Here is a 27863-nt window from a genome sequence, read left to right on the forward strand (position 1 = left end):
TCTCATGGTTCGTGGGTTTGAGCCCTGCATCGGGCTCTCTGCTGACTGCCAGCTCAGAGCCTGGAGCCTGTTTCAGATTCTGTGTCTCCCTCTCTCTCTGACCCTCCCCTGCTCATGCTGTCTCTCTCTCTCTCTTTCGGAAATAAATAAAACATTAAAACAAATTTAAATCTTTCTTCATTTGTAATGTACACATCCAATGCTATTAAGACCCTTCTATGAGCTACTTTCATTGCATCCAACAAATTGAGGTTGTATTTTCATTTAATTCAAAATATTATTATAATTTTTCCTCGAGATTTTTTCTTTGACTTGTTTGTTAAAATTGTGTTGTTCAGGAAGGAGTGCCTGGCTGGCTATGTCAAGTGGATCATGTCAGCACAGAGCCTGATATGGGGCTTGGTCTCATGAACTGTGAGACCATGACCTGAGTTGAAACCAAGAAAGAGTTGGACACTGAGCTGACTGAGCTACCCAGGCACCTCTGAATTTCCTTACTTTTAAAGGTAATATTTCATTGTTGGTCTGTACCACGTTTTGTTTAGCCATTCATCCACTGATGCACTTTGGTTGGTTCTGCCTCTTGGGTTTTGTGAATTAGGCTGCTATCAAAACGGGTTTGGCAAATATCTCACTATCCTGCTTTCAATTCGGTTGGATACTCAGAAATAGAACAGATGGATCATATTATAATGATCAGTTTAATTTTGAGGGACCACCATACTGTTTTCCATAGTGGGGGCACCATTTTATATTCCCACCAGCAGTGCACAAGGGTTACAATTTCTTCACATTCTTCCCAACACTTGTTATTTTCTGTTTGTTGTTTTAATTTTTTAAAATGTTTTATTTATTTCTGAGAGAGAGCATGAGCAGGGGACAGAGAGAGAGGGAGACACAGAATCTGAAACAGGCTCCAGGCTTTGAGCTGTCAGCACAGAGCCTGACATGGGGCTCGAACCCACAAACCGCGATATCATAACCTGAGCCTAAGTCAGACGCTCAACAGACTGAGCCACCGAGTCTCCCCTGTTTGTTTTGACAGTAACCATCTTAGTTGGTATGAAGTGATTCCTTACCTTTACTTTTAATCTGTATCTTTAAAGTGGGTTGTGAAAACAAAGAAACAAACAATAAAGTGGGTTTCTTGTAGATATGTAGTTGGGTCTTATTTTTTAAATCTACTCTCTGTCTCCGCCTTGGTGTATTTAGATCATTTATACTTAAAGTGATTATTGATATAGTTGGATTAATATCTACCACATTTTAGATGTTTTTTATTCATTGTTTTCATTTTTTTGTTTCTTTAAAAATTTCCACACCCCTTCTGCCTCTGGACTCTTTTGAGCAAATTATAAATTCCATTTTCTTTCACAGAATGTCAGTCTGACTTATTTTACAAAATTTTTACTGGTGGCCCTAAGGTATGCAGTTTCCATTCACACTACTCTGAGTCCACTCTGAAAGAACACGATACTGTGCTTCCTGAGTAGTGCAGATACCTTATAAGAGAGTATTTCCAATTCCTTCCTCTTGTCCCTATTACATGGCTGTCATTCATGTTACTTATTTTCTCTATAGTTAAGAGTCTGTTTCTTGGTTTGCCTCTTTTTTCCCCTCCTTTCGTTGCTTCTTTTATTCCACATATGAGTGATATCATATGGTATTTGTTTTCTCTGACTTATTTCACTTAACATTATAGTCTCTAGGTCCATCCATGTCATTGCAAATGGCAATTATTTCATTTTTTATGGCTGAATAATATTTCATTGTGTGTACACACACCACATCTTTATTCATTCATCTATTGATGGGCACCTGGGCTCCTTCCATATTTAGGCTATTGTAAATAATGCTACAATAAACATGGGGGTGTTTGTATCCCTTTCACTTAGCTTTTGTATTGTTGCTATTATTTTGAAAAATTTTCTATTAGATCAACTAAGCACAAAAAAAGTTAAAGGTATTATTTTACCTCTATTTATTCCTTCTCATGTTCTTCCTTTCTTTACAGAGATTTCAATTTTTGTCTGAGAACTAGTTTTTGTCTTTATATCTCCTTCACTTTTTATATTAATGTTTACTTTTGATAGAGCGAGAGAAAGCATGAGCTGGGGAGGGGCAAAGAGAGGGAGACAGAAGTTCTGAAGCAGGCTCTGTCAAGGCAGAGCCTGACGTGGGGCTCAAACACATGAACCGTGAGATCATGACCTGAGCTGAAGTCAGACGCTTAATCGACTGAGCCACCTAGGTACCCATATCTCTCCTTCACTTTTTAAAACAAATTTTAATGTTTATTCATTTTTTGAGAGACAGAGACAGAGCACAAGTGGGGGAGGATCAGAGAGAGGGAGACTGAGACACAATCTGAAGCAGGCTGCAGGCTCTGAGCTGTCAGCACGTAGCCCGACACAGGGCTCAAACCCATGAACCACGAGATCATGACCTGAGCAGAATTTGGCCATTTAATTGACTGAGCCACCCCACCCCCCACCAGCACCCCTCTCCTTCACTTTAAAAGGATAATTTAGCTTGTTACAGAATTGTAGGTTGGTGGGGTTTTTTACTTTCACCACTTTACATATTTCACTCCACCCATTTCTTGCTTGCATGGTTTGGGAAGAAAAGTCTGATGAATTTTTATTGTTTTTCCTTTATAGATAAGGAGTTTACCCACTTGGGCTTCTTTAAAAAATATTTGCCTTTGGCTTTCTGCAGTTTAAATATGATATGCCTAGGTATAAATATTTTTGGTATTTATTCTTTTATTCTGCTTGCTGTTCTCTGAGCTTCCTGGATCTGTTGTTAGCTTCCTGGCAGTAATTTAAAAACATTCTCAGTCACTATTACTTAAATTTTTTTTTTTTTTTTTTTTTTTTTTTTTTTTTTTTTTTCTNCTTCTCCTTCTGGTATTGCATTATGCATATGGTACACTGTTTATAATTGTCTTTTGGTTCTTCAATGTTGCTTTTTTTTTCCCTCTGCATTTCTGTTTGTGAAGTTTCTATGGACCTATCTTCAAGTTCACTGACTCATTGTCAAGTCTGTTGATGACCCCATCAAAGGTATTTTCATTTCTGTTAGTGTTTTGAGTTTTAGCGTTTCCTTTTAACTCTTGTGAATTTTAGTCTCTTAGTTTATATTATTTATCTATTCTTGTATGTTTTTCACTTGTTCCATTAAAGCCTGTAGCACTTTAATCATAGTTATTTTAAATTCCTGATTATTCCAAAATCTTTGCCATATGAGTTTGGTAGCATTGTTTGCTTGGTCTCTTCATGTTGTGTCTTTCCCGCCTTCACATGTTTTGTAATATTTTTGTTGAAAGCTGGACATGAGTATTGTCAGTGGACCTGTAGTCTGAGATTTTATGTTTAGGCTTGTTAGCTTCTGTTTAATGTTTGCTGGAGTGCGGATGTTGAGGCTTCAGTTTCCTCTAGTGTTTTGTTTTCGTCTTTCCTCTTGTCTTTGGGTTTCCCTAGAAACTCTTTTTGTTCAACAGATAATTATTGATATATAATTCAGATACCATACAATTCACCCATGTTTAAGTGTACAATTCACTGCGTTTTTTTTTTTAAGGATATTCAGATATATGCAACTATCACTACAGCCAATTTTAGAACATCGTCATCACCTCAAATTTCCTATCATCCACCTATACCACCCTCCCAACCTTAAGTAATCATTAGTTTTCTATCTCTATAGATTTCCCTGTTATGGATGTTTATATGAATGGAATCATCATATGTGGTCTTCTGTGAGGTCTCTGATGTAGCATAATGTTTTCAAGGTTCATCCATGTTGTATCATGAATCAGTACTCCATTAATTTTTGTGGTCAAATAGTCCGTTGTATGGATATACCACATTTTGTTTATCTGTTTGGCAGTAAATGAATGTTTGGGTTGTTTGTATTCTTTGCCTGTTATGAATAATGTTGCTATAAACATTTGTATACAAATTTTCATATGAACATATGTTCTTATTACACTTGTGTAAATTCCAGAGAATGGGATTGATGGGTCATTTGATAAGTATATGCTTAACTTCATAAGAAACTGACAAACTGTATTACAAAGTGGCTGTACCGTTTTGCATGCCAAACAGCAGTTTATAAGCATTCCAGTTGCTCTGCATCTCTGTCAACCGTTTTGTCAGTTTTAAAAATTTTGAACTATTCTCATAGGTAGGTAATAGTTGTGACCTACCACTACACTATTGGAAAAGATGTTGCACGTCTTTTCATGTGCTTATTTGCCTTCCATAGATCTTCTTTGGTGATGTTCTGTTCCAATCTTTGCTTGTTTTTTTTTTTTTTTAATGTTTTATTTATTTCTAGGAGAGAGAGAGAGAGACAGCGTGAGCAGGGGAGAGTCAGAGAGAGAGGGAGTCACAGACTGAAACAGGCTCCAGGCTCTGAGCTGGCAGTCAGCACAGAGCCCGATGCGGGGCTCGAACCCACGAACCGCGAGATCATGACCTAAGCGAAAGTCGGACGCTTAACCGACTAAGCCACCCAGGCGCCCCAATCTTTGCTTGTTTTTAAATTAGGTTGTTTAGGGGTGCCTGGCTGGCTCAGTTGTTAGAGCATGCGACTCAATTTGGGGGTAATGAGTTCAAGCTAAGTTAGGTGCAGAGATTACTTTAAAAAACAAAAAATAGGGGCACCTGGGTGGCTCAGTTGGTTAAGTGTCTGACTCTTGGTTTCAGCTCAGGTCATGATCTTGTGGTTTCATGAGTTCGAGCCCTGCATCAGGCTCTGTCCTGGCAGTGTAAATCCTACTTGAGATTCTCTCCCTCTCTCTCTGCCCCACCACCACTCGTGATGTGTGTCTCTCTCAAAACAAATAAACAAACAGAAAAAACGGGTCGTTTACTGAGTTTGGGGAGTTCATTATATATTCTTGATAGATTCAAGATATAACATTTTATAAGGTGTGATTTGGAAATATTTTCTCTTTGCCTCTTCTTTCTAAAGTGTTTTTCTAATAGTGTAAGTTCTTGATTTTGTAAACAACTGTAATTTATAATTTTTTCTTCATTAGATCATGTTTCTGGTTTGTATAAAATCTTTTGCCCATTGCAACATCAGAGAAGTTTCCTGATGTTTCTTAAGAATTACGGTTTTTGGTTTATTGTGTACATGATTAATTTTGAATTAAATTTTGCATAAGATATAAGGTATGTTTGGAGATGTTGGGTTTTCTTTTTTTTTATGTTTTACTTTATTATTGAGACAGAGAGAAACAGAGCATGAGCAGGGAGGGTCAGAGAGAGAGGGAGACACAGAATCCGTAGCAGGGTCCAGGCTCTGAGCTGTCAGCACAGAGACCGATGCGGGGCTCGAACTCACAAATTGCGAGATCATGACCTGAGTCTCAGTTGGCTGCTTAACAGACTGAGCCATGCAGGCACCCCTTGGTTTTCTTTTTTTAAGCATATGGATACCCTCCTTTTGAAAAGACGATCTTTCTCCATTGAACTGCCTTGGTACACTTGTAGAAAAATGATTGACTATATAGTGTGTATACATTCGTAGATAATCAATTCTGTTCCATTGACCTATCTTTAATGCCAATACTCCACTCCCTTGATTACTGCACATTTATAATAAGCTTTAAAACCTGGCAATGTAAGCATCCAACTGTTCCTTTCTATAGTTGTTTTTTTACTTTGGTTCTTTTGCCTTTCCGTATAAATTTTAAAATCTATTTATTGATTTCTACAAAATATCCTGCTGGAATTTTTATTGGAATTGCTTTGTGTCTACAGATCAATCTGGGGACAACTGAAATCTTTACAATATTGAGTTTTCAATTCATGTACATGGTGTGTATCTCCAGTTCTCAAGGTCTTTTTGGTTTTTTTCACCAGCATTTTGTAGTTTTCAGCACACAGCTTTTCTTTTTTTTTTTACAAAAATTTTAAGACAGATCAATTTTATGAGTTTTGATGCTATTATATAAAATTTATTTAAAATTTTTAATTTTATATAGCTAGCATACAAATTTTTGTATATTGACTTTGTATCCTGTGAACTTGGTAAAGTCCTTGACTTCTAATAGTTGTTTTTTGTTTGTTTGGTTTTTGTAGATTGTCTGGAATTTTATACATAGATGATACTTGTAAATAGTTTTATTTTCTAATCTGTATGCTTTTCTTTTATGGCCTCATTGCGCTGGGTAGGACCTCAAATCTTTGATCTATCTTTATGCCACTCTCTTGGAGGAAGTAGATACCAATGTGTTTCTTGAAATTGGCCAGGACTTGCATTATGGCTCAGCATATGGTCAGTTTGGTAAATGTTCCTCATATGCTTCCAAACATGTATTCTGCAGTTTTTGGGTAGATCTCTCTCTATATATGTCAATCAAGCCGCGTTTGTTAATTGTATTAAAATAATCTATGTCCTGTTGCATTTTTTTTTTCTGGTCCGCTTGTTCTACTGAAGGAGGCTGTGTTAAAATCCCACTGTGACCTTGGAGTTGTCCATTTTTTTGTGTGGTTCTGTTTTTGCATTCCAGAGTTTGAGGTATCAATTTAGAGTTATTCTACCAGGTTAACTGAATCTCTTCATTATGAGATACTCCTTTATTGCAAATAATACCATTTACCTTGAAGGCTATGTTTTTATTTTAACAAATTTTTTTAAGTTTATTTATTTTGAGTGAGATAACAAGCAGGGAAGGCAGGGAGAGAGAGGGCAAGAGAATCTGAAGCAGACTCTCTGCCTTCAGTGCAGGGCCTGATGCGGGGCTCAAACTCATGACCTGTGAGATCACAATCTGAGCCAAAATTGGTTGGCGGCTTAACTGACTGAGCCACCCAGGTGCCCCCAAGGGCAACTTTTTCTAAAATTAATGTAACTACACCCGCTGTTGACTTTGGTATCCTCCCTCCTCACTGGTCTTTGACCTTCTCCCATTGTGTATGGTACAGAGAAGAAAATGACAAATAAATGCTGTGCAGATGACTGGCATTTAATTTTCTATTTTTTAAGAAAGTTTATTTTGAGAGAGTGCGAGAGAGAATCCTAATCAGGCTCCACACCATCAGCCCAATGCGGGCTTCGAACTCCTGAATTGTGAGATCAGGACCCGACTGAGCCACGCGGGCACCCTAAATTTTCTATTTTTCAGGTGTGAGATAACCATATAGGTGATTTGTATTTCCCCAAACAGTGGTTCATTTTTGCCTGTTTTTAGTTCTTTATATAAATGGATTCAAGCTACACATTTTATCGCTCACCCTTGTTTTGGAGATTTATCCATGTTTTCTTACACACTGATTTTTCAGTGCTGCATAGTATTTCATTATATAAATAACCTCCTCATGCCTTCAAATATTATCTTCCAAATTTGTTTCTAGTCTTGACCTTTCTTTTGAGCTCTAGACTCCTATAATCACCTGCTTACTCAACATCTCTATTTTGATATATACAGAATCTCAAATTTAATGACCAAAAGACAATTCTTGATTTCCTACTACTCTTCTCTCCCAAATTTCCTTCACTTTTTAGTCTTCTAGATCTTCCCATTACATCACTCTCTGCGAGAACCAAATCGAGATGGAAACACATTTGGTTTTATGCTGAGGTACAGGCAGAAGGATAAATTTACTTGACTGGGGTAAAGACAGTGGGATATGACTAGAGAAAGAGATGGGGAGGGGCCAGAACCTGTAGGGCTGGTAGACTGTGAAAAGGAGCTCACAGTCGCCTGTGATCAGTGGTCAGGTGGCCACTGGAGGATTTGGCAAGCAAGGAAGAGCAGTTAAAATCCAGTCATTCAAGAGTCAAGATGATGTGAACAATAGGAGTAATAGTGGAGACAGGTGAACAGATTTGGAATATATCTTAGAGCTAGAAATGGTAACGACTTGCTGCTGGATTAGATGCATCAATCCATCAGTGCAAGAAATAGACACAGGTCAAAGGTGACTTATCTCTTATCCCATAATGTCCCTTTCCAGAAGACTTCTATTAAGTGTGTATTAGATGCTTTCATTCCATCTCCCAGGATGCTCTTTCATATTTTCTATTCATCTCTGTATCATATCATACGTGATTTTGTAAGATCAATCTCCCAGTTCAGAGTCTCTCCAGTTGTATCAAATCTGCTTTGAAAACTATAAAAAAAATTTTTTTCTCAACCCTGAGGTCAAGAGTCACATCCACTTCCGCCTAAGCCAGCCAGGCGCCCCAATAACTATTTTTCAATGGGGTCTTTTTCAAATTTGCCCTTTTCATATTAATTACTTTATGGTTGTTGAGATTAGTCTTTAAAAAAAAATTGGGGTATGTAGGGGGGCACCTGGGTGGCCAGTCATTAAGCATTGAAGTTTGGCTCAGGTCACAATCTCACAGTTCTTGAGTTTGAGCCTCACCGTGGGCTCTATGCTGTCAGCACAGAGCCTGCTTTGGATCCTCTGTCCCCCTCTCTGCCCCTCCCTCATGTGCAGAATGATTAAAATTTTTTTTCAGGCTTAGTTTTTTTGAGAGGATGAGCAAGGAAGGGGCAGAGAGAGAGAGAGAAAGAGAGAGGAGAGACCGAGAATCTGAAACAGGGCCCGCACTGCCAGCAAAGAGCCCATAGTAGAGCTTGAACCCACAAACCATGAGATCATGAGCCAAAGCTGGATGCTTAACCAAGTGAGCCACCCAGGCGCCCTGTATTTTAACTGACCTTAATTGAAATTGTTTCCAGAATTCTACATTTCTTAACTTTAGATATGCCACATGGCAGTAGTTCTCAAACTTTTTGGTCTGAAGATCTTATTCCATTCTTTTTTTAATCTTTATTTTTGAGAGAGACAAGAGACAGAGACAGAGTCTCTGGGGGAGAGAGAGAGACAAGCGGGGGGGGGGGGACAGAGAGAGAGAGAGAGAGAGAGAGAGAGAGAGAGAGAGAGAGAGAGAAAGAGAGACAGTCTCTGAAGGAGGCTCCAGGATCTCAGCTGTCACCACTGAGCCTGACACAGGGCTCGAATTCACGGACTCATTACATTCTTAAAAACTGAACACCCCAAAGAAATCTTATCATATTTTCTGTAATAGAGATTAAAACTGAGAGACGTAAAAATTTCTTATTTCATTTAATAAACCCACTAGATGTTACCATAAGTAACATTTTTAAATGAAAAATAACTTTTAATAACTATTCTATTTGCAGTTCATTAAGAACTATTTGCATCTCCTGTCTTTTCTTCCTGGTAGTTCACTGCCTCCTGTAGATGTGTAAAATTAATCTTAGCATCTTTCTCCCTATAGGAATTCTATGGGACCCTAATCTGAAACTCTCCCTAGAGGGCAATTTTGTATTTGCTTCTGCTAGGGTTTCAGAATGGTTCTTTTCTTGATCTGTGGTTGCTACAGTATACTTAGCATACACCCAGACCTTAAACTTTTGTCTGGTACAAATCTAGGACCTGATTTCTCAAAGACTGTGTTTCCTAGCTGATGGATAGTTGTGCTAGTCCTATTTGAATACATGAGCTCTATGGCGCTTTCTTTATAAAGGGGATTAAGTAACAGCTCCATATTCTCCTGAAGCCTGAAACCAAGTTTCTTGTTCCTACATGGACATCAAATTCTCAGCCCCTGTATTCTTTAATAGAACCTCACTGGTTTGAGGGAATTTACCACAGACTTGTAGAAGTCTTTTTTTTTTTCCAAATTTTTTATTTTAAAATTTACATCCAAGTTAGCATATAGTGCTATGATGATTTCGGGAGTAGATTCCAGTGATTCATCTCCTATGCATAACACCCAGTCCTCATCCCAACAAGTGTCCTCCTCCCTAATGCCCCTTACCATTTAGCCCACCCCCCCCACCCACAGCCCCTCAAGTAACTCTGTTTGTTCTGTGTATTTACGAATCTCTTATGTTTTGTCCCCCTCTGTGTTATTTTTGCTTTCCTTATGTTCATCTGCTTTCTATCTTAAATTCCTCATATGAGTGAAGTCATATTTGTCTTTCTCTAATTTCTCTTAGCATAATACCCTCTAGTTCCATCCACATAGTTGCAAATGGCAAGATTTCATTGTTATTGATTGCTAATACCCATCTTTTTATTTTTAAGGATTTAAAAAAATTTTTTTAATGTTTTACTTATTTCTGAGAGCGAGAGAGAGCATAAGCAGGGGAGGGTCAGAGAGAGAGGGAGATACAGAATCTGAAACAGACTCCAGGCTCTGAGCTGGCTATCAGCACAGAGCCCGATGTGGGGCTCGAACCCACTAACCAGGAGATCACGCCCTGAGCCGAAGTCAGACGCTTAACCGACTGAGCCACCCAGGCGCCCCTACCCCACATCTTCCTTATCCACTCATCAGTCACTGGACATTTGGGCTCTTTCCATACTTTAGCTATTGTAGATAGTGCTGCTATAAACATTGGGGCACATGTGCCCCTTCAAAACAGCACACCTGTATCCCTTGGATAAATAGTTGGTAGTGCAGTTGCTGGGTTGTAGGGTAGTTCCGTTTTTAATTTTTTGAGGAACTTCCATACTGGTTTTCCAGAGTGGCTGCACCAGTTCGCATTCCCACCAGCAGCGCAAAGGAGACGGTCTTTCTCTGCATCCTCGCCAACATCTGTTGTTGCCTGAGTTGTTAATGTTAGCCATTCTGGCAGGTGTGAGGTGGTATCTCATTGTGGTTTTGATTTGTATCGGAAGGCTGTCTTGGAGTAGGAAGCAATTTTTGTCATCTTAGAGATGAGGACAGACACTGATTTGTGAATAGCAAACATTTTGTATTAACTGACAAAACAACTTTTTGCTTTATAGATTCACACTGCCTACTCCAGCACTTGATAATAGATGTTCCTGCAATCAATTTCACTTTAGCTTCCACCAATGCCAGTGTGTATTCTAAGAAACTGAGGTCTATCTTTAATCAGGACATATATAATTGTATTAGGATTAACTATTTGTAACAGATGTGTAATTGAACAATAGCTGCTTTTCTATAATTTCTATTACACTATTATAGCTACCCCACTTTTGCCTCTAAGTGGTCATGTTCTCAGCTTCACTTTTTAGAACATAATACTTCTATATTTCATAAGGTGTTACTAGAAGTGTTTACTTTCAAATACACTTAAATGACGATCCAGAAGGAATAAGGCTATAGTTTACTGGTTCATTCAGTCTCAAATCAGAGACTTTCACTCTTATTACCATTATAATAAGTTCTTGTTAAAAGACTAGAATAATCTTTAGAGAAATGTCTGTGGATACACAAAAATTATACCCAGAACCCCAGATTTTAATGTTTCTTTAGTGCTAAAAATGTAAGATTTTCCTAAAGGAAAAACTGCTGATGACTGATAATTACCAAAAATTTCAAGTTAAAAACAGAAAAAGGGAACTAGTACAATGGCTATCCATGAACCCATTACTCATCTTAAAATATTATCAACATTCTCTTATGCTTGTTTCCCATATGCACACTTTTTAAAAATTGTTAACTATCATACCCTTATCACTCCACAAAATTAACAGCTATAAATATCTTTAATCATTCACTGCTCAGTTCAGCTATACTACTGTGACTGTAAATGGAGCACTTAATTGAGAACTCTTACTTCTTACCTGTTTGTGTTTTTCTTTGGGTATGATTTAGTTATAATTCAAATGGTTATGTTTTTTTTGTTATGGTCACACCTAGTCTTCCTCTGACCCTTCCTTTCCCACTGAGATGCAATCCTTTATCATTTTCCTGTTTGTGCTTCCAGAAACATTTTACTCTTGGGGCACCTGTGTGACTCAGTCAGTTAAGCATCTGACTCTTGATCTTGGGTCATGATTTCATGGTTCCTGAGCTGGAGCCTGCCTGTGATCCTCTCTCTGTGCCCCTCTTTCACTCACATGTGTATGCTCACTTGCTCTCTCAAAATAAACTTAAAAAAATTTTAAGATGAAATAACCAACCACCTCCCCCAAACCCCGGCAACAAACCCAAAACAAAATCGTTTACTCTCTCAAAATTCTACCTTCTGGCCTGTCTAACCTTTCAAATTGGAAAAAGACCTTTAACTTTTATGGTGTGTCCCTTCCTGTTTATATATTGTTGCTTATTTAGTCTCAGAAAACATCAGTTACTATGAGCTATGTTAAATAGCTGGCTTATGGAAATGGCAAATAATAATAAAAATTAACCATTTAGTAAGAAAGAAAGGTGTTGGGCTTTTTTAGAACCTTTATATGTGAACTAGTAATTTCTGTCTTGCTTTTTCTAGTGATATTTCCTAAAAATAACACACAGTGCATATATTTTAGTTTCAATCTTATTTTTTATTCTCCATGGAATGCTAGGTTTAATGTTACAGTATCGTTGTCAAAGCTACTGAAATGTGACAAATGTCCATGTCTAAATGCTGCAGAACAGTATAACTTTAATGATTTTAAACAAAAAAGTTGTTATTTTACAGCTGAGGTCTGATGGTTTTTAAACCAATGCCTATGTGTATGGCCAGCCACAAACCTTGGGGATATTTATTACCTGTACATGTATATACAAATATATCCCATACATATATATGCACACAGGCATGTATTAATTTATGTGTGAAATTTATAAAATTATATACATACACATACATGCATATCTATATACATATACCCACCCTCAGCACTGAGCTCACTTTTCTAACACTAATCAGTTTCATGCCCAATTATTATTGCTGCCCATTATAACTACATGATTTTAGTGCCAATACCAAGCACCTTGTAGGATGCAGGATAGGTACATCTGTGCATATAGATATGTGTATTTATGTATGCTTGTGTATATAAAGGAATTATTTCTCCCTTTTATGCTTCTGTCATGCATTACTACAATAAACAGTCTTTTCACCATAGGTTTGGAATTCTAAACAGTGTAAAATCTACTTCTGGAAAACTGTATATGTTCTTATTTACAAAAAATATATTATATATATATATATATATATATGANTCTCTGAATCGGGCTATATCCTAGCCATTAGATAAATTAAAAAAACACCCTCTTAATAGGATGTTATGATAGCCTTAAATAGACCATTACCTGTATTTAGAATAGTTGATATATTTTAAAAGTTGACAAAATGATGTTAAAGATTTGAAAAACACTATGCATCTGCATTAATATATAAAGGTTTCCACCAAGGGCCAGGTTCAATTCATTGTCTAAGATTTTCGTGTTCCAAGAGTGACCAATATTGTAGTCATTATTCTTAAAATTATGGCTCATTAAGGCTTTTATACAAAAAAAAGCCCAATTTTTAATCATTTATAAAAACAAGTTCTATTTAAAAGAAAAAAATGTACATGAACACTAAAGTACTCATGGATATTATCCTGCACAAAGGGACTATGTAAAGACAGGAGGCTCATTCCCAGTAAGAACACCTCATGGTAGCACATGTAAACCTGGTTTGGTTCCTCTGCTCTGCAGCTATTCAGCATGTAAAATTTAAACCATTTCACATTAACATTTAAATTTAATACAGTGCAAATATTTGAGAATAACTTGTTCCCCCCAGTGAAACAAGAACCAGCGTTATGCTGAATATTCTTCAGATCTATTTACACATTGAGCTAAAAGTTCACCATAAACTTTGAAATTTGCTGAATATCAGCAGAAATGTAACTGAACTAGCAGCAATTGCATTTACAATATTTGATAGTTACTTGAGAGAATGCATAAAATTTTCCAGGCTGTACTCTGAATCATATTGCTCTTGATCCCAAAGATCACTCAGGTTTTCAAGGATTGATTTCATACTTGCTTTTCCAGAAGTAGAGGTGTCGGCCTTTTCTGCTTTGCCATCCTTAAAAAATTTGGCAGAAAGATAAAATGAAAGATTATAAACTTCAGAAATTATAGTTCCTAACATCGCACTCATTCATTAGAGTTAATCATGATCTCCTAAAAATTTATTTTAAGCCTTTTATTTAGGAAGAATTTCAAGATTATAGAAGAACTATAAGAACATTACAAAGAACTTTTTAATTGTATATGAATATATTAGATATATAAATTATCAGCATTTGAGAGTAAGTTGTGGATATTATGCCCTTTTATCCCTCGATAGGAATCAGCCTATATTTTTTTTTCCTTCTTCTTTCTTTTTAATGTTTACTTTTGTGAGAGAGACAGACACAGAATCTGAAGCAAGCTCCAGGCTCTGAGCTGTCAGCACAGAGCCTGATGTGGGGCTTGAACTCAAGAACTGTAAGATCATGACCTGAGCCCAAGTCAGAGGCCAACCGACTGAGCCACCCAGGAGCCCCAAAATCAATCTGTATTAAGAACAAGGATGTTCTCTTACATAACCAAAGTATAATGACCAAATTAAGGAAACTTAATACCTATCTGATATATAGTCCATATTCAAATTTTGCCAACTGTCAGAACAGGATCCTTTATGGTAATAGCTTCTGCTTCCCTAGAACATCCCCTGAGCATAGTTCTCCTAGCTGAAAGTCACCCAAAAGAATATTCTTTCAAACAGAGTAAGAACTATTTGAAAACAACAATCCAGGGGCATCTGGGTGACTCAGTTGGTTAAGCATCAGACTTTGGCTCAGGTCATGATCTCACTGTTGGTGAGTTTGAGCCCGCACTGGGTTCTGCACTGATAGCAAAGAGACTGCTTCAGATCCTCTGTCTCCCTTTCTCTCTGCCCCTCCCCAACTCTCTCTCAAAAATAAACAAACATTAAAAAAAAATAGCAATCTAGATTTCTTTCAGCCTTCTCTCTTTCCTAGGTTACACACATATCCTGAACACATATCTTGTTCAACTTTACTTATATGACATGAATAAAAAGCCTCCATCTGCCTATCTCTTGAGGACTTATTAATTACTGTTTACAATGCAGCACCCAGCACCAGACATATTTTAAATGTGAGTTATAATGGAACTACTTTCTCTCATATTTGGACATTACAATTCTATTATAGCTGGCTTACTTATATAAGACCATTTCTCACCATAATTAATACTGTGTGTACATCTGACTTCCTGAACCTATGCAGGACTTTAAATCCAACCCTATTAAAGTTTAACATTATTAGACTGAATAATATTTCTGGCTGCTGCATCCTTTGATTATGGATTGTTATCTGATAAATTGGTTCCATCATCCACAATAACAATAATGGCTATGATTTTTTGAGAATCTATACTAGGTACCTTTTCTAAGTGCTTACATATAGCATTTCATTTTCTCTTCACAACCATGCAGTGATAGAGGCATTTTTATCCTCCCAAGAGCAAAGATGTCTCTGAGCAAAGAAGTTAATTTGCCTAAGGTCACTAGTTAATAGGAACCAGGGCAAGAAACACCGACCCAGGTCTAGCCGACCAGGTCTAGTTATCTTTTAGCAGGAAAGGGCTAAAACACTAAAGACAGCAATCAGAAAGTCCAAACTTCAAACATCCCCTAGTATCCTGGAGAATTTTATCTGGCCATCAAAAATTCCCTCAAAGGGTTGCCTACTTAATACTAAAGTGAATGCATTTTGCTGCTCACTCTAATACTTTCGCCAAGCAGTCCCGGAAATTTGTGAACACCTTAAAAATAAAGTAAATTAAGTTTGTATAATTTCTTTACCTTATCAAGAGTAAACAGATCAAGAAGCTGATCTGTCCCCATACTCTGCAAACTAGAATTCTCCTGGCTAATCACAGTATTCGCGATGTTCATCTTAAATTTTTGCAAACCCATTATTTTCTCTTCCAACGTTCCTCTGGTTATCAATCGGTACACGTTAACCACACGTTTCTGAATGACAAAAAGAAGTTAAGCAACTGCAGCACAAATAAACTGATAAACTTTGAGGTTCACCAAGTCAGGGGGCTCGCATACCTGAACTAAGTATTTCTATCTAATTAGGGTTGGATTTTTTTTTATTTACCTGGCCTAATGAACTTAAAATCTTATTTTGCAGAGAATATTAGGAATAGACAGTTTCCAAGGTTTCCTCAGCCCAAGCACCTTATTTAATGCATGAGGAAGTGGTGGCATAGTATTAGGTGACTTGCCTAAGGTCATCAGAGAAGGAACGTAAACAAAGGCTTCCTGTCTTTTTTTGGTGTGGGTATATTTCCCAGTGCAGAAGTGAACACCAATGAGTGATGACATTTTACCTGCCCAATGCGATGGGCCCGGTCCATGGCTTGTAGATCACGCATAGGATTCCAGTCGTGCTCCACAAATACTACCGTGTCGGCACCGGTTAAGTTAAGCCCTAGGCCACCAACATGAGTTGTAAGTAAAAGAACGTCTATGGATGGATCGTTGTTAAACCTAAAAGTATAGATATTAAAAAATAAAATTAACACATTTCTAAGGGTTCTATAACAAAATGGACTGTTAAATAGCAAATAGCACAAAAATGAGAATACTGCTCTCAAAATCTATGATACAGGGGTGCCTGGCTGACTCAATTGGCAGAACATGTGACTCCTGATCTCAGGGTTGTTGAGTTCAAGCCCCACACTGGGCACAGAATGGACCTAAAATATGATGTAATACACATAACATCTTCAATACTAGAAAGAATATATTCTAGAAAACTTCAGGTATTTCACAAACAGAAATAAGTCCAACTGGGTTGTATTTTAGGATGCCAGATAAAGAGTACACTGCAAAAAATGTAATTAAACACTAATGACAAAACCCAACTATGAACCTTTAACCTGTGGAGACAGAAGAATTGGGGAAAAGGCTAGATTAGTCAGGAAAATTAGAAAATGAGTTGCTTGCTACAATTGTGCTAGTCCTAGAAGATACTGATAGAGGTTTTGAAACCTAACATTATTACCAAGCTACCACTTAACTACGTTCTATGAATCAAATGATGGGCTTTGTACTTTATGTTATTTGTTTTAAAACCTCTGTAAAGATAGTACGGTCTTTATTTTTGATGAACAGGCCCAAGAGAACACATCTAGAGTCAGGAGTCAAACCAAGGTCTGCCTACCTCCAAAGCCCCTTTGTAGGTTGCTAATACTAACAATCGCTGAAGGATGCTGACAAAAAAATGCTCACTCTTAAAAGTCAGCAGGTCTGGGGCAGAACCTAGGAATTTGCATTAAAAAAACCAAAACCCCTGAGGTTTCTAAAGCACAGAATGCAGACCACACTTAAATACCACACTGGGGGTGACTGAGTGGCTCAGATGGTTTAAGTGTCTGACTCTTGATCTCAGCTCAGGTCTTCATTTCAAGGTTGTTGAGTTTGAGCCCCATGTTGGGCTCCACACTGGGTGTGGAGCCTACTTAAAAAATAAAAGAAATACCACACTCACCAGTTCTGCTTCCTACCTGGGCCAGTTTCCAACTTGTTCTCATCAGACACACAGGAATCAGTCAGAGATCTTAGCTAAGCCATTTGTTTGCTTTTTCCTACCCTAAATCCCCAAAAAAGGTGAGGGAAAAAGTAGTTGTCTCTACTTTTTGTTGATGCCTTACATTTCTTTCAGGCCCTTCATAGTGCCTCCCTAATGCTGTCACAGTTTTGCTTTTGTTTTTTAACTAAAACTATTCAATTATATTTTTGGACTTCTGTATTTTAAAAATGATTTAGTTGGGTTGAATTATACAATAACAAAACACATGTGCAGATACTTAGCCAAACAAAATGTTTCATAAGGCAAACTTCTAGGTAAGTGATAACTGACTATAGCTAGATTGCTAAGAGTTTTAGAAGCCACTTACCTCGAAACAATGGAATGCCTCTGACCAGGAGGTATGCTGCCATCTAATCTCAGATAAGTGACAGAGGGTAAGTGAGGTTTGAGAAGATCATGTTCTACTATATCAAGCATGCTTTTAAGCTGACAGAAGATCAGTATTCTGTGCTGGGCCACGACAGACTCTGTGCCACTCTCTGAAGTGCTGCCATTTCCCAAACCACAGTCCAACAGCAACTGGAAAAAAAGAATCAGTTGTTACACAGATGTTGAATAAAGTATGCAATCAATCTCACTGTGACAAATACTTCCCCTTGTGCTAAGAAAAGGTTAAACTTATCTGTCATCTTGAAAGCAGATCAGCATTCTGAGCTGTAATCTGTCACCCTGAAGCCTCTGGAACTAGTTCTGAGGTGCTCAGGTGTAGAATCTCCTGGCTACCTCTTCAGGAGGTTCTCTAATATATCCTTCTCCCCCTTCCTGAGTTATTTGAGGCTCACTAGAGTCTCAGTAAGTGTTTACAGAAAAAGATGATCCCTAGGCAAAATAGTTCATGAAAAGTTATAAAAGAACAGAGTAAAAAGAAAACAATGCAGGTAAATCTGACAAAAATCAAAATTATAAAAAAGAAAGAATAGAACCGAAAGCATCTACCTACATCTCCTGGATTTTGGAGCTTCCTGCTACAGCCATCAACCAAGATCTTGAACAGCAAGAACCATGCTGCTATAGATCTTTTGTACTTCCTGCCTACTTAAATGGTTCAGTGCCTGGCACACAGCAGCTACAATAAATAAATGAGCCTGGGTGCCTAAGTTGGTTAAGCATCCGACTCGAGAATATGGCTCAGGTCTCGACCTCACAATTTGTGAGTTTGAGCCCTGTGTTGAGCTCTGTACTGGCAGCTTTGGATTCTCTTTCTGCCCCTCCCCAACTTGCACGTACTGTCTCTCATAAATAAATGAGTAACAAAATCCAAGAGAACCATCTTTGTATCTGTTCGTGAAACTGAAGTACCCAGTATTAATCTTCATCCCTAAGGACTCTAAGGATAGTGAGTTCTGCCCAAAATTTAAGACTTCAGTGCAGGATGCTTTCTTCTTTCTACTAATGAAAATTACTTAGAAAACTAAAAGCTTAGATGGGAAAAGATAATCAAAATCCAAGCAAACTCCAAGTTCCATGTAAAACTCTCAGAGTATTAGGTAGAAAAAAAGTTAACACAGCAGACCGGAAATGCTTTTCTTAGAAAGCCCAGCTTGCAAAGTCTGTCCTTGGCTGAAAGAAGTCTTGAAACTTGGCTTTTAAGAGTCTGCCTCTTGTTTTCTACCTGATAAGGGTGGCTTACTGTGCTTAAACTGTTATGCAAACAATAGGATTATGCTGAGACCTGCTTTCTTTCTGGGACTCTAGAATTTTGGTACATACTACGCAGAGGGAGTCTGTAGGATCAGATCCAATAAAAACTTTGGGTACTGAGTCTCTAATGAGCTTAACTGGTAGGCAACACTTCATATGTACTGTCATAATTTTTTTAAGTGTTGTCATAATTTGACCCTGGGGGAATAACAAATGTTTTTTCTCTTCTACCTTAGTAGCCCTTAAATTGTAAACTTTAATTAAACTGCCCTAAAGCTATTCCCCCCTCCTTGATATAGAGTACAGATATGGTATACTACCAAGGAACCCCTCCAGACAGAATAAAGAAATCTGATAAATCTAATTATTTCTATCTCTTGGCCCTAAATCTGTAATCAGATTACTATCTAAGTTTCTTTTTAAAAAATCCGGGGTGTTTTAAGAGAGTGTAACTGGGTGGTACCCAGTATAAAGAAATGTGATATCATCAGTGGAACATTCTACATAGTTTCTATTAAACAGGAGTGCTGCAGAGTGAGAGTTTATCAGAATGTCTGTGTCACACACATACAATTATCTTTAGTCCCTTAGGCAGCAATATCAAACCTTACAACCAGTCACTTTAAGAATGTCCACCTAATACTTTGTCTGCAAGTCCACACTTACCATACAATCTTCCTAGTATCTTCTTCCAGTGTAGCTATCCTACTGGATGTATGGATATATCATCTGACATAAATATTCTTGTCTGGCAGCAGAAATGGCATTCTGGCCTTCCCAATAATCTCTTATAACTTGAGTTTGCCCTGAAAGACTGATGAACTCCCAAGTATTCTGATAAAATCTAGTTGCAGGCTTGAAAAGTTGATTACTCTTCTCTAGAAAATGGTTACCAGGGTCACCTGATATGGGTATCTGAGAAGCCAGTTGCCTCCCTAGAGACCAGTTTAATTTTATCTTGCCCTAACTCCAACATAAGCTAAATTACCCCAGGTTTTTCAAGTTCTTCCTCATATAAAGCAGTTTCTAGCTTCTTTTTTTGATCTTCCACTTACAGTGCCCAGAACTCTTAATGATACTCAAATCTGGTGTCACTGAAAAGACAGTGAAGCTATGATACCCTCATTTTGGCCATCAGTATTAACTTTACCCTATAAAATGTTCGCCAATGTTTTTATTTATTATTTTTGCATGTGTGCATGCCAGCAGGGAAGGGGCAGAGAGGGAGGGACACAGAGGATGCCAAGCAGGCTCTGCCACTGGGGCTCAAACTCACAAGCCATGAGACCATATTCTGAGCCAAAGTCAGATGGTGAACCAACGGAGCCACCCAGGCGACCCTGTATCTAAGCCTTTTAAAATTGATTTTGCTTATCTCCATTGAATTTCACCTACAATTGAATTCATCATTTCAGTATCCTGAAATTCAAAAATTCTGGCAATATTAGATAATTCTGGCACTATTACTTTTTGATATACATCTTTCTATATATCTAGTGCCAGGTTTTTAAAAAGCAAATAAGATTTCTCCCTCCATTTCAGAGAACAGACCTATTTTAAATGAAAGCAAGCTAGTTCTCTCTCTCCTAAGATAGAACTTTTGCTCTGAATTGCTGAAAAGAACTGAGAAATGGAGGGGCACTTAGGTGGCTTAGTCGGTTAAGCGTCCAACTTTCCCTTAGGTCATGATCTCGCGGTTCGTGGGTTCGAGCCCCGCATCGGGCTCTGTGCTGACTGCCAGCTCAGAGCCTGGAGCCTGTTTCAGTCTGTGACTCCCTCTCTCTCTGACCCTCCCCTGCTCATGCTGTCTCTCTCTCTCCTAGAAATAAAAAAAAAAAAACATAAAAAAAAATTTAAAAAAAAAAAAGAACTGAGAAATAGAAAAGATAGATTCTAGGTAAGTTTTCCATAAGTATAGCCAGAAACAATCTGGGCCTAAGTTGCACACAGTTCCTAAGCATCTAATTCCAGACACTTCAGTGTGACAATAAGCATTCTAAAATGAGAGATCAGTTTAATAACTGAAGAGAAAAATGTGCAAATAAACTAAAAATAACTTAAAGCCATAACTAAAGTGTGAATGAAATGCAAATATTTTTTGGAAATCTAATTAGCTTATTCCTTGACAATATCTAATAGCTTTATCTAATGTATTAGCTTTGTTAAGAAAATCATCAACACTTTACGTACAAAGTTAGTTTGGCCAAATAAGAAAACTATTCCATATACAAACAATCTAAAAGTAATATTCTATCATTTTATGGTAAAAATCTATTCTTTTGCATTTAGTGATATAAGGATACATACCTGGATGTCCTATATGTCATTATGTAACATTTTCTATACTAATCCATGTGAAATCTAAAATCTTCATTCACTATTCTCAATAAAATTTAGGCCAGAATAACTACAGAAAGCAGAAACAATTACTAAAGTCCAGATTTTACAATAAGTTCTTAATTTTTAAGACTTGTTAGAACTAAATGGTATTAGTTTTAGCATTTTGGTACTTGCAATTGGTTCTTTTAAAAACCAATTATATCTGAAATCTTAAGACTTTTCAAAAATTCTGTTTTTGAAAGCTATACTAAGAGAGCAACATGAGAAAAATGGCAGAGTCGACAGCCCCCCAAAAACTCAGAGATCCACACTGATAATTATTATAATCAAACCACTGAAAGAGTATCTCAAAGTAGCAAGGAAAAAAAAGTGAATTCATCATATAAAGGGGATCCTCTAGAAGATCAACACCAGACTTCTCCTCAGAAACCATAGAAGACATTACTGAGGAAAGTCAAATAACAATCTACAGAATGGGGGAAAATATTTGCAAAATCATGTATCTGATAAAGGCGTAATATCTAGAATATAAAAGAACTCTTAGGGGTGGCCTGGGTGGCTCAGTCCGTTGAGCGTCCTACTCCTGGTTTTGGCTCAGGTCTTCATCTCATGGTTCCTGAGATTGAGACCCACGTGGGGCTTCAGATGCTGACAGCCGGGAGCCTGCTTGGGATTCTCTACCTCTCTCTGTGTCCCTACCCTGCTCATGCAGTCTGTCTCTCTCAAGATAAATAAACCTAAAAAAAAAACTCTTAAAATTCACCAAAAGACAGACAATACAATTTAAAAATGTTCTAAACTTAAATGGCATTTTCAACAATGAGCTAGCATTTCATATGTACTGGGATAACTACATTTAAAAAAATAATAATAAAGTAAGCATTAGCTAGGATGTGGAGAAACTGGAATCATGGCACATTGCTGATGGAAATGTAAATGGTACAGCCACTGTGGAAAACAGTCTGGCAGTTCCTGAAAAAGTTAAACAGAATTGGTAGATGATCCAGCAATTCTACTCCTAGGTATACATCCAAAAGAACTCAAAAGAGGGGCTTAAACTGATACTTATAAGCCAATGTTCCCTGCAGTATTATTCACAATAGCCAAAAAGATGGAAACAATCATGTCCATCAACAAATGACAAGATTTAGGACACCTGGGTGGCTCAGTTCAGTGTCCAACTCTTGATCTGGGTTCAGGTCAAGATTTCACAGTTCATGATTTCAAGCCCCTCATCAGGATCTGCACTGATGGCACAGAGCCTGCTTGAGATTGTCTCTCCTCCTCTCTGTCCCTCCCCTGCTTGTGCTTGCTCTCTCAAAACAAATAAATAAACTTAAAAAAAAAAAAGACTCGATAAACAAATGTGGTATATACATAATAAAAAAAATAATGGAATGTTATTTAGCTATAAAAATGAAGTACTAATACATGACACAACACAAATGAACCTTGAAAACCAAGTGAGGGGTGCCTGGGTGGCTCAGTTAAGCATCAGGTCATGATCTTATGGTTTATGAGACTAAGCCTGTGTCAGGCTCTATGCTGACAGTGTGGATCCTGCTTGGGATTCTCTCTACTACTCTCTCTGCCCCTCCCTGCTCATGCGTGTACAGGCTCTCTCTTTCTCTCTCAAAATAAACTGAAATAAACAAGGAAAGGAAAGGAAAGAAGGGAAAAGGAAAACCAAGTGAAATAAGCCAGTCTCAAAAGTGCAAATATTATATGATTCTATTACATTATTTAGAACAAGTAAATTCATACAAATATAACGTGGACTGGAGGTTATTACCAGAGGTTGGAAGAAAGTATGACAATAGGAAGTTGTTATTGCTTAATTGGTAGAGAGTTTCTGTTTGGGTGATGGAAAATTTTTAGAAATAAATAGTAGTGATAGCTACATAACACTGAATGTAATTAATGCCACAGAATTTAACACTTAAAATGGTTAAAATGGTATATTACACTGTACACATTTACCACAGTTTTTAAAAAAGCTATACCAAAAATTGAACAAACCAAATTAAGAAATAAAAGAAATGGCATACACATCAGTAATATATTGGAAAAGCAAATTTATACAGTGTTACAGATCAAGAATATGTAACACACATCTAACATTCATGAAACCTACTTGTTTCAAAGCTGAGAGCTTAGGGGCATGCTGAATATCATGAAGAGAAGAATTCTGAACTGCCAGTTTTTCAGTAGTACTCTTGAACTCTGGATGCTGAGGTGTCAAGACTAATGCTGGATGGTTGCACAGTTTACGTAAGTATTGTAATGCCTTTAAGGGGGAGAAAAAGTATATGCAAGTCCATGCATGTCACAAACGCCTGTGTCTCCGTACCTTCTCCTACCCCCCCGCCCCCCAGAGTGCCCTTAGTCCTCTTCTTGCTCCCCCTCCTCATTCTTCAAGAATCAGTTCAAATGTCTCATCTATGATGCCTTCACCGGTGCTTCCCGTGCAGCGTATGAGAGCATTTACTGCTTGTATCAACTATAGTTTATGTCTCTCTCCTTCACTGGACAATGAACTTCTCATGGCAGAAAGACCTCTTTCCTTCCCAAAGTGGGATAATGCTTATAGATGCTTCTCAAATAAGGCAACATTTCCTACAGATTTCCTAAGGGCTTCTCAAACTTCAGTGGGTATAAAAATTTCTTGAGGACCTTATAAATCTGCAAATCTCTCCTCTACATGGTATTCTAATTCAGCAAGTCAGGGAGAGGGGAAGGCAGTGCAAGCTGGTTATTGCAAGTGGTCGTGTTTAAGAATCAGAACCCTATAGAGTCCTTCTTCCTTTTCTCTAATTTTGCCACATTCTCTCTTGCCTTTTACTTGGCTTATGATTTGGGTTTTTAATTTTGCATTAGAAAGCTCCACTGACAAGGCTCAAGAAACAGCTAGACACGGTGACAGAAACTATGGGAGAGGTATAAGCCCTTTCCCTTCTTCTATCTTTAAAAATGTTACAGTGTTTAATTTCTTGGTAGCACGTGGGTTTGGGAGTTTTTTATGGTGGAATATTCCAAAAGGGACAGAAAGCCTAAGTTGACACTTAATCTTTTTCATTTGCTTTCCCTTGAGCACATAAGGCATCACCTGTCTCATGACTTCTGTACTTCTGGTATCCTCTGCCTGGAATCGCCCCCAACATATCTGCATGCCTCAATCCTCCTTCAGTGTCACGTTCTCAGTGAGGCTGCCCCTGATCTCTCTACTAGAAACCACAACCCACCCAACTCCTATACTGCATAACCTCATACTCTAGGGAAGATACCTGTTTTCCACTGCTTTAGTTAACCCCCGAGCTTACAAAAGTTACTGCCCTATAGCAGGCATTCCAATATTTTTTTAATTTAAAGCAAAGTATTCTCTAAAACTCTTCTTTACGTGTAATATACAAAAAATATTGCATTTTGTATATTTTATTAATTATAATTTTGAAGATAAATTAATACTCTTCTCTATTTTCAAGAATGTATACACAATACTGAAAAAAGGTTAAATAAATCCATACTTCAGTATTCCATGTAAAAATTGCTGCACAGAAAAACATGATTCTTCAAGAATTAAAAAGGAGATTATAACCTATACCTGGAATACATGGCCTGTGGCTTTAAGCTTTGGTTTTTCAGTTTCTTCAGAGAGTGCAGCTGAAGAAACTGTTTCATCAACATCACACTTAGCACGAGACTTAGCAAAATCCTCATAGAGCTGAACCTGTAAAATTGCACCCACAAATGAAGTATATTTATTTTCAATTGTTCAAAAACACAGCTAGCAAATGACAGTAAGAGCAATAGTGTAAGCCAGCCCTCATTAAAGAAATTATGATACCTAAGCTTCACTAATGATTACAAATTATCCACTGCATCTTGGTAAATTCCTTTAAAATTACACTTAGAAAACAAATGTAACACATTAAGCTTGGATGCTAAAATATTAAAAACTAGTTCAATAGTCCTAGACTCAATTTTTCCACTCTGTTGAGGAAGATAAATACATTACCAATAAAAGAGAACCTGAATCCTTAGAGGTAAATGAGAAAATCTTCTCTAAGTGAGGTTATGTGGTACCCTACAGGTACATTCAAAGAGACCAAGTTTTGATACTACTGTTGGGGCGTGCCTGGTTGGCGCAATCAGTAGAGCATGCAACTCTTGATCTCAGGGCTGTGAGTTCAAGCCCCAAGTTGTGTACAGAGATTACTTAAATAAATAAAACTTAAAAAAAAAAAAAAAAAGTAGGGGCACTTGGGTGGCTCAGTTGGTTGAGCGTCCGACTTTGGCTCAAGTCATGATCTCAGTTTGTGGGTTTGAGCCCTGCTTTGGGCTCTGTGCTGACAGCTAGCTCAGAGGGGAGCCTGCTTCTGATTCTGTGTCTCCCTCTCTCTCTGACCCTCCTGTGCTCACGCTGTCTCCCTCTCTCAAAAAAAATAAATAAAACATTTAAAAAAAAAAAAAAGTAAAGAGAAGTATAAGAATACTACTGCCACCTAAAAGGAGAACTCATACAAAGTTAAAGCATTACCTTGGGGTCTTGGTTCCTACCTTGTACACACTATAACAATATGAAAGAAAAGAAAATCTAGAGTGCTAAAAAACAGAAGTCAAAATATAAAAACCTGCTGGATGCTAAGTAAAGCCAAATGTCATTTCCCTCCCAGCTCCTCTCCTCCAGGCCACTTAAATGTTTTATACCACTGGCGTATACCATGGATTTTCTTTTTTAAAGATTTTATTTTAATCTCTACACCCAACATGGGGTGTGAACTCACAACCCCAAGATCAAGAGTTGCATGCTCTACTGACTGAGCCAGCCAGGTGCCCCTACCATGGATTTTTTCATAGGACACCTTTCCTTTATTGTATTTACTTCAAAACGTCTTCATCTCATTGTTCCTAAAATATTCCTTTCAAAAAATGCTAATTCAAATTTTACACATGAAAAATGGAGGCCCAGGGGCACCTGGGTGGCTTAGTCGGTTAAGCGTCCGACTTTCGCTTAGGTCATGATCTCGCGGTTCGTGGGTTCGAGCCCCGCGTCGGGCTCTGTGCTGACTGCCAGCTCGGAGCCTGGAGCCTGTTTCAGTCTGTGACTCCCTCTCTCTCTCTGACCCTCCTCTGCTCACGCTGTCTCTCTCTCTCCTAGAAATAAATAAAACATTAAAAAAAAAAAAAAAAAATGGAGGCCCAGACGTATGATGTAGATAATATAAGTGATCATAGTGCTTTCAGCATCTAGATTAGTGTCCTGCTAAGCTCTAAATTCAAGTTATATAGATAGGAGAGGAAAAAAAGGTTCTGGGTGTATCTGTATATCTTTTATTCATTTTACCATACTAAGTCAACTCAAAATACTGAAGTAGATTGATACATACTAACCCTGAACATAAAGTTAAAACTGAAAATTCTGATTATATAGGCCATGTCTCACTAATAAAAAAGACAGTCTCCCCTTACAAAATACTACATAAGAAAAGGCATACAATAAATTGCTTTGATAATGGTCTCTGTACAAAAACAGATTTGTACAAAACCCAAGCCTTATTTAAAAAATGTACTGGCAATGCAGTTAATACGTTTAAAGGGAAAAGGTCCCACTTCCCAGGTTTGAAACTCAGTCCTTATATTAGCTATATAATCTGTGCAACTTAATTTTTCTGAGCTTCCCTTTCCTTATTTGCAAAAATGGGGATTGACAATACCTATAATGCTGTTGTGAAGATATGACACTACAGGCAGATTTTTGGCCCTTATAAACACCGGCTCATTTCATCATGAGACTAACCTTGCAACTTTTCTGATTAATTTGAGATATAAGAAATCAACTATGATACTTGCTTTTGTTTTAATGCTATACTCAAATGCACTTATCCAAATGTACATCCACATATCCAAACAGATTCATTCAGGTCCTATCTCTCTTTGGAACAAAACATTCCTAAAATCTGTGAAAGTAGAAGCTAGATTGGGAATGATAAAAGACGAAGTCTAATCCCCTTTATTCAATAATTTTGTGGCTTATTCAAAGCACTCTCCTAATAAATGTACCACCAACAACCACAATCATTGGACTTCTAACCTGGAGAGGACTAAGAGTACAGTAGTAGTCTTGAATAATTTTGGGTGGAAGATCCTGCAAAACATCTTCTTTCATTCTTCTCAAAAGAAATGGCAGGACTTGGCGGTGGAGTGCATCCATTGCAAGAACACCTGTTAAGAGTAAGAGAAAACAGCTTCAAAAAGATAGGAATAAGTTACATTCACTTGCATAGTATATAATTATATCATTTTCATACCTGCTTCTTGTTCTCGACTAGAGCTTCGAGCATCCCTACTGGCTAATATAGGTTTACCATATCGAGCAGCAAACTGGCGTTCAGTCCCCAAAAATCCTGGCATGAGGAAATCAAATAATGACCACAGCTCCAAAACGTTATTCTGAATATAAAAAAGGAACAGGAG

The 27863-nt window shown here is 37.6% G+C and overlaps 1 protein-coding gene across 3 annotated transcripts in view; it reads right to left on the reverse strand.

Annotated features, from left to right (window-relative positions):
* Window positions 1-12969: 12969 nt before the first annotated feature.
* BTAF1 (B-TFIID TATA-box binding protein associated factor 1) overlaps window positions 12970-27863 on the reverse strand; it is a 102434-nt gene continuing 87540 nt past the window's right edge. For all 3 annotated transcript variants that reach the window (XM_077779904.1, XM_077779897.1, XM_077779888.1), the window contains 8 exons: window positions 27698-27839; window positions 27481-27611; window positions 24991-25116; window positions 23524-23676; window positions 17716-17927; window positions 16144-16303; window positions 15608-15778; window positions 12970-13819 (listed from right to left, as the gene is read on the reverse strand). In XM_077779904.1, coding sequence (XP_077636030.1) covers window positions 13676-13819; window positions 15608-15778; window positions 16144-16303; window positions 17716-17927; window positions 23524-23676; window positions 24991-25116; window positions 27481-27611; window positions 27698-27839 — 1239 coding nt within the window. In that variant the 3' untranslated portion in view covers window positions 12970-13675. The remainder of the gene's footprint in view (window positions 13820-15607; window positions 15779-16143; window positions 16304-17715; window positions 17928-23523; window positions 23677-24990; window positions 25117-27480; window positions 27612-27697; window positions 27840-27863) is intronic.

Source organism: Crocuta crocuta, unplaced genomic scaffold (assembly GCF_008692635.1).
Source record: "Crocuta crocuta isolate KB4526 unplaced genomic scaffold, BGI_CrCroc_1.0 scaffold170, whole genome shotgun sequence".
In the NCBI taxonomy this organism is placed as follows: Eukaryota; Metazoa; Chordata; class Mammalia; order Carnivora; family Hyaenidae; genus Crocuta; species Crocuta crocuta.